Source organism: Gadus chalcogrammus, chromosome 13 (genome assembly GCF_026213295.1).
Source record: "Gadus chalcogrammus isolate NIFS_2021 chromosome 13, NIFS_Gcha_1.0, whole genome shotgun sequence".
Taxonomy (NCBI): Eukaryota; Metazoa; Chordata; class Actinopteri; order Gadiformes; family Gadidae; genus Gadus; species Gadus chalcogrammus.
The window spans coordinates 17,393,903-17,409,638 of record NC_079424.1 but is presented as its reverse complement, the minus strand read 5'-3'; the positions used below and the strand labels follow the sequence as shown (position 1 = coordinate 17,409,638).

General features: G+C 47.0%; 1 protein-coding gene across 1 annotated transcript in view; it reads right to left on the bottom strand.

Annotated features, from left to right (window-relative positions):
- Positions 1-1,626: 1,626 nt before the first annotated feature.
- Positions 1,627-15,736, bottom strand: part of fgd5a (FYVE, RhoGEF and PH domain containing 5a) — a 39,719-nt gene continuing 25,609 nt past the window's right edge. Inside the window, exons 11-21 of the mRNA XM_056605564.1 lie at positions 14,267-14,338; positions 13,937-14,005; positions 10,805-10,888; positions 10,636-10,715; positions 10,152-10,248; positions 9,665-9,802; positions 6,412-6,514; positions 5,991-6,127; positions 4,760-4,888; positions 3,711-3,865; positions 1,627-3,548 (exon numbers count right to left, since the gene is read on the bottom strand). Of these exons, the coding sequence (XP_056461539.1) occupies positions 3,512-3,548; positions 3,711-3,865; positions 4,760-4,888; positions 5,991-6,127; positions 6,412-6,514; positions 9,665-9,802; positions 10,152-10,248; positions 10,636-10,715; positions 10,805-10,888; positions 13,937-14,005; positions 14,267-14,338 (1,101 nt within the window). The 3' untranslated portion in view covers positions 1,627-3,511. The remainder of the gene's footprint in view (positions 3,549-3,710; positions 3,866-4,759; positions 4,889-5,990; positions 6,128-6,411; positions 6,515-9,664; positions 9,803-10,151; positions 10,249-10,635; positions 10,716-10,804; positions 10,889-13,936; positions 14,006-14,266; positions 14,339-15,736) is intronic.

The following is a 15,736-nucleotide window of genomic DNA, read 5'->3' as shown; positions in this document are numbered from 1 at the left end:
GAGGTTTGGACAAAAGGACTTTCGATAGCTGGTTTCTCTTCCCCTCCCAAGCACTGTCTATGCTTCGTGACAATTCGTCCTTTGCGTTGCTTTCAATTAGCCTAAGTCTGAATTTGAACATTGTAAGCAACCGAACCGGTTTAGTAGATACCATTATGCATTAGGTAGCTATACACATACACATCCAATGCATCCGTTCAAATGGTAGTGGTGGTGGTGGTGGGGAAAATCTGGAGGTGGAAAGTGTGTGAGAGATTATCTCTATGTGACTGTGCCTCTGTAATCAATGTCTGTAACTGTTCAACTGGATTCAAGTTGAACTACTGAGGTGTGTATAAACACACCCACTAAAAAAACCTTCACCCTGTAAATGATCCATAATGTATCATAATCTGATCAATCAATTTTTATTGCTGATTGTTTTGGAACGATTAATCATTCATTAAATTGAGGTTTGCTTTTGCCCAACCCTTATGGCTCTCCTTCCCATCCAGGGATGAAGGAAGGGTATTCCTCAGACGGTTCCCTGTCAAGCCTCTGTTTCTTGTCCTTTGGTAGATTTGGGAAGTATTTCCTAGCATGTTGTATAGCGGATGATGTCACAGGGGCTTGTAAACCCTATGGTAAAGAACAAATAAAGAGCTGACTTGACCATCCACATTAAACATTCTCAAAGGAACCAAACACTCAGCAAGAGAAATCACATGATTCTACTTCCTGGTTGAATCCAGCGTTCCAGAAGTTTATCAGGTGTTTCCTGTAGTGTTTCCCATCAACATGAAACCAGTCGTTGAAATAACAGCGAGCAAACCCCTGACCTCGTTAGAAACCACTTCTCCATCAGAGAAAAAGGAAGTGTAGAAGCCTTTAAATACAAATAGCAGACTGTGTTTTGCATTCCTCCCGACTGCATATTTCAGTCATTTTGGTAATTGTTTTATTTAGTGGTGTGATGATCACATCCTCTTTCAGTAATTTCCCTGTTGCCTCGTGGTTCTGTAAATGCTGGCTTCTTAGTCTGGTGGTTGTGTTGTGATGGCTGTGTAAAGCAGGCACCCGCAAATAAAGGTTTAAAACCTTTAATAACAATTTACTGTGCACATAAAAAAGTGACCAGGTTTTTTAGAGGGACAGTCAAACGTTCACGTTGGATTTAAATGAATCATGGTTTCGTTTTTCAACACACTACATGGGCAATAGGCCCTATGTGCCATGAGGCATTTGGAGGACAGGTAACAGGTAACATGGGCAATAATCCTTATCCTCTGATCCTCATTTCTCTTGCTGTTTCTCTCCCTCTCTTTATCTTCCACACTGTACCTCCTAATTACCTCTCCCTCGATCCTACTCGGCCCCTCTGAGGGGACCAGGGGGACCAGGGGGACCATGGAACTAGCTCAACCCCAATCCTTCCCTTTCGTCCTCATCCATTTCTCCTGAATGACTTGCCATACCGTCTGTCTTTATATCCATTTCCTGGACCACCTTTAGGTCATATCTTTTTTATGATGTTCATAATGAGATCAGCAGTCGTTATGAGTCCTGAAGTTAAATTGGACTGGACTTTAACTGGATAACAACTAAAAAAAAACTGTCTCTCGTGTATATCTGTGCAGACATTATTGCAGACATAAAGACATGGGTCAGGGGTTTTGGGCCGTTTCTTTATCTTCAAATGCTAATGCATTGTTTTCGGTTACTGCGGGCAAACTTTGGCTTTATGTGAGGTGGCTCTAAACTATACCGATGACTGTGCCAATTGTGTCACATGAAGTTTGGCCCCAGCATAGGCCATTGGGTCAGTGACTCAGAGTGATGAAGTACAAATAGAGCGATGCAGATTTGACACTATATTGTAGTGGCTCCTTACCGCCAGTGAATTATGGTATTGAGTAGTACTGTATTATTTGTTTTTTCTTTTATTCGATGATAACTATTTATCTATCTCTATACATCAACCAGCTTGTTATCAGGTTGTTTATTTCTCTCTTTTTCTACAGTGGCAGCGTAAGTATGTATCTATAATCACATAAACATTGACAAACAAATTCTATTATCCATAAAAACATAAAGGCTGAGGTCGAGGATGAACACAGCGAAGCCAAAATAACAAAAGGATCCAAAAGAAACATTGTGCAATTGAAAGGCTCGTGTAGGAGAGAGGGTCTATAGCCATATTTTAATAGAGCAAAAAAGTTGCCAGAGCACATATACGGAAATATCTTTCCAGAGGGGTAACACAACTTGGACATCATAATACTGCAAAGTACTGCAGTACTACAGGAGTATGTGAATAATACTGAGAAGAGGGACGGCTCAGTCGACAGTACATATTGAAAAGCACAAAGGTCAAGCTCTATATAAGTACAATATATATATGTACAGCATATATCACGTAAAGGGCATCTATTACCATGGCACTATATTCAAATCTTAAGTGAGTGTAACAGGCCAAAGCTCAGAGATTATTTAGAAACATGTAATGAAAGCTTAAAAAGCCAATGTTATTGAGGTCCCTTTAAGGAAATCATAGCATTACAGTACTTAGATGGTGGACAGATTAATTAGTACAATATTATATCAGGCACATTTGTTCCTACCCTGGCAAATGATATGCTTTCATTTAAGTAGTAAATTGGCACTTTGAAATTGTAGGAGCACAAGTTCTAAAAACCTTCACATTGAACCACATATCTATCAGTTCTATCAGAATAGAAATAAAATATATTTAATCAAATCGCATGCTGGAGAACCTCCAATAGTCTGGACACGAGAGCAACACTGCATAATATAGTAATACTGGTAGTAAAACAACACAAGAAGCTTAATGTACACACTCTAATGATAGGCCCCTTATACAGAATGTATTTCTGTACATGTACGTCATATAATGCACTTTAATATCTGCATTTTATACTTCACAATATGTATTCAAAATACCAAAAATCTTTGTCATATATTAAAATGCAATTCAATTCCACTTTTTCCTTTAATTATGAAAATGGAACACACTTGTCCAATCGATTTGCATTTGTGCTGTATCAAAAGGAGCGCAATCAGTCAGAAGACACAAATTAACTGTGCCGAGATGTTTTCCTGCTGAGTTAGAAGCGTAGCTCGCCAACCCAGTGAAGCATGTATGCTTCAATGCCGAAATAGCATTGACACTGTCAGCGCCCAATCTGATGTTTTGAAGCTGCTCTTGTCAAGGTCCTGCCGTTGTTAATGCCAAGGGAAGGAAAAGGATTCCAGGCAAATCCCTGTTTGTGTGAATCAACTGGTGATGCGGCAGTTCCGCCCCGAGGCTGAGATCCTCAAAGCCTGTTCAGAATAACCAGACGACAGGATGGTAAACAAGGCTCAGATGGATGGTTGCCCTGCCATAGAACTGTCGGATACGTCCTCGCGTCAAGGTGGGTGTCAGGGGATGCAGGTAGCTGTGTTGTGGGGGGGGGGGGGGGCTGTGTCGGGGCAGTCTCGGGGCAGCAGGACATGTGTTGGCTGGACGGTGCTATAAAATGGTGGCCTCCTCGATGGCGTTGACCCACCTGCACAACAGGGGAGGCAAGAGAACCATGAATCCTGGTTCCAACAGACGGACTAATCAGACAGAAACAGTCAGACAGAAAGGGAGGCAGAGAGCCGGACAGACAGACGGATGGACGAGAGAGACTTGTCTAGACTATGTGCTATCTTCTGCGGGCGCTGACCTGTGTGCTGAGTTTTGGTCCTCTGCTCTGAAGGAGTAGTACAGTGTCTTCTTGTGGTACAGCTGGAAGACGCTGCTGCCCCCTCCTTCCTCCGGCCTCGTGGGCAGCTTGACCGTGAGGCCCTGCAGCGGCAGACTCTCGGATGCCACTTTGTCCTTGGGGGAGGAGGTCAAAGCATCAGCAAATTCACACACATATGCAGGCGTCTTCATATACAGCACATATTATCTGTTGTGAAGGACAGTACCTATTTTGAAGCAGCCAAAAATATAACTGAATTCCAAACAAAATAGAAATACAATTCTTCAATAATGTAAAATAAGGACAGGAAGAAACACAAGTTAATTTGGTAATTTAAGTAGTCTTTGGTAAAGATGAAGAAGAAAGAAAAGCGCATGGATGTTCCGTTTTTTGTACATTACATTTATTTGACACATTTATCCAAAGGGATTTACAATAAGTGTATTCAACCATGAAGATATAACAAAGAAATTGCAAGAAATATGCGAATAAATACAATTCTTAAAATATGTCAACTGCTTCTAGCGCTTAATTATTGACACGAGAGAGTAAATGAACTTGTTTTATTATCGTCGTTTCATTGGCCAAGATGCAGTCTGAACAGATTAGTTTTCAGCCTGTGACTAAAGATGTGTAGGGTTTCTGCTCTGATGTCAGTGGGGAGCTCGCTCCACTGCCGAGGAGCCAGGACTGCAAACAATCTGGATTCTACTGAGCGGCAGCTGGGGCGCCCTCGTAGTGAAGGAGGAGCAGGCTGCTTGGCAGCCAAAGAGCAACGTGGACACACTCACGCACACAATGTTTCAATAGATAGACACATTGTGCTGATGGGATTATATGGAGAAGGGACAGGCATGGCTTGTGTGTGTGTACGTGTGTGGGTGAGCGTGTGTTCCCGGGTGAGTGACTGAGGGAGTTAGTGAATGCGTGTGTGCATGCGTTCGTGCGTGTGTGCACGTGTGAGTGAGCGAGTGAGTCAATGCGTGTGTGCGTGTCGGGGCTGGTGTTGAGACACGGCGGCCCCTCACCTCCGGACTTGTGAAGGTGTAGAGCACCTTGTCTTTCAGGAGGAACCACAGCCTCTTCCACTTCCGCTTGCTCTTCTTCCTGCGCTGCAGGCTGCCACTCATCGTAGAGCCCTCGGCCCCCAGAGACACCTGGTGGTCGACGCGGGACACGGTCACACACAGAGGGATGCATATACAAGGTCAATGGTCAAAAATCAGTTTGTGTATCTCCTCTCTGGTTGAGGATGCTAACCCATGACCCATGTCGAAAGGCTTCAGGTGAGCATTTAATAACAACGCTACCATCTCATTAGGTCACGTTCCGCCATCCTGAAGAATCACTTCACCAATCTCTAACATATGTAGGCATGAAGTGTCTTGTGCTTACGCTTTGTTGGTTTGTTATGATAGTAAATAAAGTTGCCATTTGTGCAATCATCAAAGGTAAAACTCCCTGTACAGTGTCCACTCTAGTGCTGATCCTCCCTATACAGTACAATTTAAAGTCTATTTGTAAAAACTCTTCTTGTTCTTGTATTTCCGTGAAAAAGATAAATAAACAATCATCATGAATGCCAACTGGGGGGGGGAGTTCCATGTACAATGATCGCATATTTTTTAGAGCTCTTCAAACAAGCCCTGCGTTAATTCAGATGACGCATTAGACAGGCTTGATCCGTTCTTGATTGATTCCCCTGCCCTGGATTATCATATTTTCAACACCAAGATCAGTATTAATAACTGTGTGCCTGTGTGTGGATGACGGCTGGTTGAAGCAGCCTCACCTGACCAAAGTCACACTGATTGGACTCTGGGGCAGGGTGAGGCTGAACACCTGTTGCTCTTTGAGCCATCAGTGTCAAAGGTTAAGCCCGCCGTCACTACAAACACTCGGGAGGGATCTCATGAAGGGCCACGTGGCAGCCTCCTAGCTGGGGTGTAGCATTAGACCTTGTTACCGTAACGTAACGACTGGCCCGGCCAGACCCTGTATTATGCAGATCATACATCTGTGTTCAACAGGAGGGGGTCTATCATACATCCCTGTGTTCAGCAGTGGGGGTCTATCATACATCCCTGTGCTCAGCAGTGGGGGTCTATCATACATCCCTGTGTTCAGCAGTAGGGGTCTATCATACATCCCTGTGTTCAGCAGTGGGGGTCTATCATACATCCCTGTGCTCAGCAGTGGGGGTCTATCATACATCCCTGTGTTCAGCAGTAGGGGTCTATCATACATCCACGGTTCTACCTGGCTGAGGGTGGAGCTACTCTTCCTGCTCCTCCACAGATTGGGGGGCTGCAGGCTCTGGAACACAGCAGAGAGGGGTCGGCTGACCCGCTGGGTGTGAGGGCTGGCGTTACCACATGCCCCGGACACACTGCCCCCTTGAGAGAGAGCGCACGCACGCACGCACACACACACACACACACACACACACGCACACAGACACACACACACAAACACGCACACAGACACACACACACACACACACACACACACACACACACACACACACACACACACACACACACACACACACACACACACACACACACACACACACACACACACACACACACACAAAAAACAATTAAAGAAATATCAGAGATACATCTTAGATCTTCTGAATCACACGAGAACTCGAAAATACAGCAGGAAGCTACACTACCTCTTTTCCGGAGCTCGGCATAGCAGTGGTCACACACTTTAGCCACCCGGTCTTTGAGGTACTTCAGTGGGTATCTGTTCCTGGAACAAGAGCGACACACCACCTGCACAAAACAAATGCAAGGGAGCAACAAAAGGGATGACAACGTCAGAAAATATTCCAAACGCAGTAGAGCTCCTCTCACCAAATAAAGAATAATGCAGGGCACATTTAAATAATAGCTCTCTTAAGATATTTACAATGTCAAATTTAAATAGATGATACTATAAGCAGTAGGGTTACCCCCACCGTACTAGGTACTACAGGTATTCTCTTTAGTGTCTTTCCTACTGCGATCGTTGTTTGCTTTACAAATCAGAACAACACAAGGGTGGAAAGTTCGGCTTGGCGTCATCCTCTTTAGATTTACCCTTCACACGTCAAACTGCCAATCAAACATGAGTCAAATGAGTCATGTTTGTTCACTTGAAACCAAACATTCAGCAGCTAAACACATCCCAATCACGACTTTGTTTTGGTTTTGGCTGTGAGTCATGTTTGTGATCATGCGTTTCAAATCAGTGATCAAGTCAAGTCAAGATTGAGAAAATGTGTGTGATCATGTCTGTGATCAGGTCTGTGATCAGGTCTGTGATCAGGTCTGTGATCAGGTCTGTGATCATGACTGTGATCAGGTCTGTGATCAGGTCTGTGATCAGGTCTGTGATCAGGTCTGTGATCAGGTCTGTGATCAGGTCTGTGATCAGGTCTGTGATCATGTCTGTGATCATGTCTGTGATCATGTCTGTGATCAGTGGGGTATTCCACAAAGCCAGTTTTATCACATAACCGGGTAAGTTAACCCAGGGTTTGCGGTAACCCTAGGTCTTCCGTTCCAAAATGAACACAGTATGTTAGTTACTACAGAAACATATGCTCTGAATCACACCTGGTCGGAGCAGGTTTTGCGCAGGTTAAGTTTGAAACATAACCCGGTTTTGGGTATTTAAACCTGCGTTCACCGCAGATTTCATGTGTTCACAATGGCATGCCCTTTTGATGATAGGCCTGCTGATATCGGAGCGCAAATTATAGGTGCAATCCACCGGGAGCGATTAATAAGACCACGGCTCGACATCTTGGCATATCGGATGACTTTTTGCTGGCGAGATATAGATTCTCGCGCAAATCTTTAATATATTTAAATAGCCTTCTCCAGCCTTCCATAGCCAGCACTACCAATCGAGGACCTGGCCTCAACTCACTACAGACTATTTGCGTAGCCCTCCGTTATTTGCAAATGGTAGTTTAATCTATAATGTTGGAGATGCTGAGCACATCTCAGTCCTTTCAGATGACCAATCCAGTCCGGACCAAGATTTTCATCGGCCTCCTATCATACAAAGAGCACTATTGGCTGAGTATTATGCCGAGAGACGCTTAACAGAAAGTATAAAATAGTCCTAACGGAGAATGTTCGATCGTAGCCGGCGGCTTCATTACAAGCACTAAGGGTGCACTCACACTAGGCCATCTGGCCGTGGCCGTGGCCGTTTTCACACCTAACCATGCTCAAATCTGCCAGTGTGAGTGTGGCCAGTCTGGCCAGGCCGGGCCAATTTGGCCACTTGGGAGAGGTGTGCCGCTACGGTACAGATGCTAATGAGCCGACACACGCACACGCACGGCTACGCAACCTGAGCTGGATGACGTATAGTCCATGCGACGACCACGGACATAATAAAGGCGACGAGCCTTCTTTCCCATTAAACGGTAAACATATATCCAAAAAAGCAACAGACTCAGCAAAGTGTGAACTGTGTTCTCTGTGTTGTTGTCCATTGTTGTTAGAACTCTGACTGGCGGCAGACTTTATTATGGTCCATGCAGCGGATGCTTGGTGATGACGTGTTACTTACGACGAGATGACGTATGTACAAGAGCCTACCGTGGCCAGGCCACAGTTGCGACGGCCAACGGCCACGGCCAGATGGCCTAGTGTGAGTGCAGGCCAGAGAACAATGGGGCCATTTGAGCACGGTTAGGTGTGAAAACGGCCAAAGGCCACGGCCAGATGGCCTAGTGTGAGTGCACCCTAATCCATCTTGATCTGTGAAGTTGATGAATTGTCACTTTTAGGTTTTCTACCAAGTTACCAAAAAAAAACAAATTTTGGAACATATGCGCTGTGGCACGCACACGGTTTGCATGTGTTACTTCGAAGGCAAAAAAAATCTAAAATACAAGAAAACACAAAAACCTACACGATCATGCTTTTGACGTGTAACTAAATTTACGCGGTCAGCGATCCGCTGCCAGGCTTTGGTTCTCCGGGTTGCAGAGGCTTTAGCGTTCCCTTTTGTTGTGATAATGTCCTTCTCCTCGTCATAGCTCACCAGGAGAACCTGGAGTTACATTTCATTGAAATAAGTGGCGAAACGGCCCGTTTCGCCATTTCGATCAGGGTTTCCATGATCCATACATCACGTCTTTATAGGTTTGGCGTGGACGTGCACAACCCTGTGTTAACCAACCCCGAGTTGATTGAACTAATGCATAACCCGTGCGGTGGAACCGACAGCTCTGGTTTAGTTGGCACAGGGTCAATCAACCTAGAGTTCAGCGTTAACTCTGTGTTTGTTAAACCTCAGTTCGTGGAATACCCAACAGGTCTGTGATGATGTCTGTGATGATGTCTGTGATGATGTCTGTGATGATGTCTGTGATCAGGTCCGTGATCAGGTCCGTGATCAGGTCCGTGATCAGGTCTGTGATCATGTCCGTTGATCAGGTCCGTGATCAGGTCCGTGATCACGTCTGTGATCACGTCTGTGATCAGGTCTGTGATCAGGTCCGTGATCATGTCCGTGATCAGGTCCATGATCATGTCCGTGATCAGGTCCGTGATCAGGTCCGTGATCAGGTCCGTGATCATGTCCGTGATCATGTCCGTGATCATGTCTGTGATCATATCTGTGATCAGGTCCGTGATCAGGTCCGTGATCATGTCCGTGATCATGTCTGTGATCATATCTGTGATCAGGTCTGTGATCAGGTCTGTGATAAGGTCTGTGATCACATCTGTGATCAGGTCCGTGATCAGGTCCGTGATCATGTCCGTGATCATGTCCGTGATCAGGTCCGTGATCAGGTCCTTGATCAGGTCCGTGATCAGGTCCGTGATCAGGTCCGTGATCATGCCTGTGATCAGGTCTATGATCAGGTCTGTGATCATGCTTGGTGCCGTGTCCTGCCGTGGTCACGTGGGGCCCACCTTCCCACAGGCGTTGCAGTGGTGCCGTCTGAGCGTCAGGCTGAAGTCGGAGGTGCAGTTCATGCACATCATCACGTGGGACACGGGCACCAGCACCGGAGCCGCCTCGCCCAGGGCCATCCACAGCTTCTCACGGGCCTACGGGGAATGCACGCACACACAGATGCACATACACATACATACACACACACACACACACACACACACGCACAAGCACATGCGCACGCACGCACACACACACACGCACACACGCGCCAGGGTGAAATGTTAAACTCCTGTCAAAGTTGTGCTTACTGCACTCCTTCAGGTGTGCGTCTATGTTGATCTGATAGAAAAAAAAGAAAAAAATGGTAAACTTGAAACACAGGTTTTCTTTTTTACTGGAAGTTCCACCTCTGGCTATATGGAAGGGTGTATAACATCCATCGTATGACTCAGATGTGTGTGACCTCTTGCAGCAATTATTTATATAGCAAGTATTGATTACCTCACTGCAGGGTCCACCAAACGTACAGAGTCCTGCTGCATTGTCGGCAATGGCTCTGCTCAAGGTGTGGAACCAGTCCTCTCTCTCGCCCACAGAGCTGGGAACAGACAGACACACTGGCTGTTCACTCACACATCCGGGACTTTGAATGTCCGAAAGAGCCTTGTGAGGCAAAATGTTAGGCCTGCTGGGTGTGATTTTGATGTTTAAAGTCTTGTATCATTCAAAATCTGAAGCTTTATCATAATAAACAAGACAGTATTCAGTTATTGAACCTTTATTTAACTCTCTATTTAAATCTCTTCTTCTTTATGAATTTATAACAAAAGCACAAAATAACATATAACCCTCATATGGGAAGTTTAAAACAATGATGGTTTGAAGAATCAGCTGCAAAATCCTCCATCAGTGATTTAAAAAGCTCCTCCATCAACATGCCACCAGTACAGTTCCTGCTGTACTGGTGTGCTGGCCAGACTCTCACCTGGCGGACAGGATGATGGTGATGTCCGAGACCTCGATGCGGAGACAGTTGAGGACCTGGTCCAGGACGGGCTTGCTCACCTGGGCACAGAGGGACATGGAGGCCTCAACGTCAACAGTCCTTAGAAAACACATAGGTCATTAACAGAGACATCGCGTCTATGCTGCACCTTCATCCCAGAGAGAGAGAGGGTGTTCTTCAGCCTGTATTTCCCGTCCTGCTGTGGGTAGGTGTAGAGCATCATGTCGTTCATCTGAGGTGGGAGGAACACAAACAAACAAATCAAACAAGAATTTGCACACTATATCATCAGTGTTGTGTGTTGGACCGCACAATCAATCAATGAAACAAACACCGACAGACATAATACATACCGCACCGTGACCACAAGGGCGCAGCATTACCAAAGGAAAGACCCGCCTGCTGTACCCTGCTCACCAGGGACACTCCCAAACACTTGCATTTCCTTTCCTTTCAACAGTTCACACACCAATGCGCTACCATTCAAGCACCCTTTCCCCCTGTAAAAAGGCAACAAACGTATGTATTCAAGCAGAAAAAAAACTGCCAGTTTATTGACTTTTTCCCCACCTAACCTATTATGCTCTTCCTTCTCATAAAAACAAAACCCATTTAAAGTCCATTGTGTTCCAGGAGTTATTTTATTTTGAGCGGGACAAACGGGGCTGACATCATGGGTCACACCTCATGTGTGCAGTAAACATCCGCTGAAGCCTTGCGGGGGCAGGATCCAGGAACTCTCCATCCTGCTCTCCAGGCTTCTAGCGCTGGGCCCCATCGAACAGGCGGCTCTCACCGCCCCTTCCCAGGCCACACCGCGCTGCCATTCTCTTCACCGTGAGAACCATGCCTGGGTGGACCCGGGCCTCTCCTTAAACACCCGCCACCACACCAAACACACACAGCGGCCGTGACAGGCTGGCTGAGGGTTACACCAGACTTGGGGACAAGGCTGTGGGGGTCAGGCCGGGGACTAAACTGCGGCCACCACGCTGGGAAACTCTGGCACAGCACTCGGCCAGAAGGAAACCACAGAAAGAACCAATCCCAGATGAATCCATCCATCCGAGATTCTGTCGTTTTCAACCGCTAATTAAAGATGAGGGATGCAGGCTGGGATCTGGCCCAGCGTATGTTGGGCACAAGGCAGACTCTGAGCGAGGAAACCCGTCCACTGCAGAGTCACACATTTCCTACTATTTAGGCCTACAGGAAATTTGGGGTCTCCTGTTAGAAATCCCAAGCATCAAGTGGAAATGCACGAAACAACAACAAATAGAACATCATGCAGATGAAGCCAGATATTTGATACATGCAGTGCTCCAGCATCACTCTTGAATTAAAGCAAAAACAATTCAAGAAGGATATTTCAACATCTGTGTGTCCGAGCCACACAATAACCTTCCACGTAGATCCCACACCTGCAGCCGACCTCCTTGACCTTCCATCACCTTCTCAAGACCCTATGATATCTGGGCTCTCTCTTCTTTATATTCTCCATATTATTTCCCCCAGGGACAGCAGGGCTCTGACTGGGGTTGGAAGACATGGTGTTAAGGATACAGCCTTTGCTGCTACAGCTCTTACTCTCACTGCCATAAAGGCTGAGTGATGGCTTTCATCATCACCTCTGTTTGGATTCGCCCGTCTTTAAAGGCCCATAAATTACAGCTGACCCCCGTCTACCACCAGGGAGAAAGCGGCAGCAAAGCCCTAAACGACACTGGGAGAAACATCCATCTTTTAGTTCCTTTATCGTCCAGGGAGGTTTGTATTTATAAACGAAGGACAAATGAAAGAGCGAAAAAAAAACTGGCATTCAAAGACAAAAAGGTTTGTACCACCAATTGTATGACGATTGTATACATTATTAATAGTACATTTTGATATTATATATTTATTGTAAAATAAGGAATCTAACTTTTCTTGCTTATGCAAAGGTGGATTTAATTTACAATTTCATCGGATGAAATTCTTTGGAAAGGTCCCCGCTTGTGTCAGATTCGATTAATACGCATCAAAGTCGCAAGGCTCTCCGTCTACATAACTCAACTTATATTAACACTGTGTAAGACGCTATAAGACGTGTTGATTACACGCAAGAACAATAGCACACGCTTCTAGATGTTGCGTTGCCCTCCCTGAACACACACACACACACACATGCATGCGTACACACACCACACACACCACACACACACACACACACACACACACACACACACACACACACACACACACACACACACACACACACACACACACACACACACACACACACACACACACACACACACACACACACACACACACACACACACACACACACACACACACACACACACACACACACTACCATCAGCGCTACCAGCCCCTCCTCTCTGCATTCTTCAGGGTGTCTGGCCTTCACGGTGCTGTCTGTCCCCTCCCAGTACACAGGAAGTGACCCCCCCCAAACATCCTGGACAGGAAGTGAGGCCCTGGAAAACAAGTCCTGGCAGGGGTGGAGGGGAGAGGAGGGGGACGAGAGGGAGGAGGGGGAGGGGTGGACGGGGGACGGTAGAGGAGGGAGAGAAGAGGAGGGGGATAAGAGGGGGGAGGGGGAGGAGGGGGAGGGAGAGGAGGGAGAGAAGAGGAGGGGGATGAGTGGGGGGAGGGGGAGGGAGAGAAGAGGAGGGGGATGAGTGGGAGGAGGGGGAGGAGGGGGAGGGAGAGGAGGGAGAGAAGAGGAGGGGGATGAGTTGGAAAGGAGGGATGAGGAGGGGAAGGGAGAGTGAGAGGGGGGGGAGGAAGGGGAGACGAGGGCTAGGAGGGCCCTGACTCGCTGGGTGTGGTACTCCTCTCCACGCTCCAGGCCTTGGCCTCCATCAGCAGACCCCGCCTATCCCAGGAGCCTGACCACCACCCACCCATACCTCCCCAGACAAACACACACACACACACACACACACACACACACACACACACACACACACACACACACACACACACACACACACACACACACACACACACACACACACACACACACACACACACACACACACACACACACACACACACACACACACACACATGAACCTAGGTGTATCTGTGTTCTCATTGTTGTTGGAAAGTTGGAAGCGGATTTCCAGCGCCACGCCAAAGTCCTTGCCAGGGTATTGCGATGTTTCAAACAGCTGACAGTACAATGGCATAACTACAGCGATGTGGCCCTCTCTGTTCAGCACTTTCTGACCATACCTCAGCATGGCAGAAAGACATGGAAAGCTTTATTTACCAGAAACAGGTGTCTGGGCTGCCGGCATTTCCTGGACACTTTCATGAGGGTGCCCTCTTTGACAAAGACCTGAGAGCAGAAGAAAAGACAGAGACGACGAGGGGAAAAGTCAGCTCAAACCCACTGGGAACAGTGCCACAAACAGATGTATCGCCTGGTCAGCTTTCAAATGCAGGTTTTCTTTTTATTACATGATGGAGCAATTAAGAAAAGGTTTGAGACTTATATTTAATTAAGAGATTGCTGCTGTGTTTCCGTGTGTCATTATTTCTACTGATAGCGGTAACAGGATGCCCAGAGGTTGAGCAGGCACATCCCGGCAGCACTCACCCGGCCAGCCTTCAGCAGGTCCCGCTTGCCTCGGACACTGTACTCGATGTGGACCAGCCTCAGGAGGTTCTCCTGAGGGAGAGAGAGAGAGAGAGAGAGAGAGAGAGAGAGAGAGAGAGAGAGAGAGAGAGAGAGAGAGAGAGAGAGAGAGAGAGAGAGAGAGAGAGAGAGAGAGAGAGAGATGTATTATTGTGTTTCGTGTGTCTATATTGAGTCAGTAATGATTATGGAGATGGAGGGTCAAGACTCTTTCTGTGGTCCAGTTCAAGCTTATTGTTTGACACACACACTGATTCACTCCTGCATTACCAAATTGTTTGTTCTGTACTTGTATAGTTAATCAATACCTTACCTTTAGATATTATTTTTCCTGTTTAATTAACTGTTATGGCAATGTTAATGTTTATTTTCCATGCCAATAAAGCTATTTTGGATTTAATTGCATGGGGAGAGAGAGGGAGAGAGGGACAGAGGGCGAGACAGTGGCACAGGAGACAGAGAGAGAGAGAGACCTAGTTGTAGAGGGGAATAAGAGCTACATTGAGAGAGAGGTGGGAGGGGGGTTCTGATGGACAGATGAGAGGGAGAGAATGAAAGAAACTGTTCCTGTTTGTTTGTGAATGAAAGGGAGCCGGGACGGAAAGAGGTTAGATCCTGCAAAGCAAATGTGTGTGTGTGTGTGTGTGTGTGTGTGTGTGTGTGTGTGTGTGTGTGTGTGTGTGTGTGTGTGTGTGTGTGTGTGTGTGTGTGTGTGTGTGTGTGTGTGTGTGTGTGTGTGTGTGTGTGTGTGTGTGTGTGTGTGTGTGTGTGTGTGTGTGCGTGCGTGCGTGCGTGCGTGCGTGCGTGCGTGCGTGCGTGCGTGCGTGCGTGCGTGTGTGTGTGTGTGTGTGAGTGTGTGTGCTCACCACATGAGAGACAGCCATGTGATAGACAGCTGAGAACACCTCTAGTGAGACACAGGAGAGCAGCGGGTCTTTCTCGGTGAGATGGCTGTGGGGGGGATCTTGGCGAGGTGTGTGTCTGTGATATGCGGCGTGTGATTGTGGTGTGTGGTGTGTGTGATGTGTAAAGCAGGACGGGATTTGCAAAGGAAGAGTGAAAACTGCTTCATTGCTCACACTGCCTCCTCACACACTGCGTCCTCCACTGTGTCCTCACACTGCGTCCTCACACACTGTGTCCTCACACACTGTGTCCTCACACTGTGTCCTCCACTGTGTCCTCACACTGTGTCCTCCACTGTGTCCTCACACTGTGCCCTCACACACTGTGTCCTCACACTGCGTCCTCCACTGTGTCCTCACACTGCGTCCTCCACTGTGTCCTCACTGTGTCCTCACTGTGTCCTCCACTGTGTCCTCACTGTGTCCTCCACTGTGTCCTCACTGTGTCCTCACTGTGTCCTCCACTGTGTCCTCACTGTGTCCTCCACTGTGTCCTCACTGTGTCCTCCACTGTGTCCTCCACTGT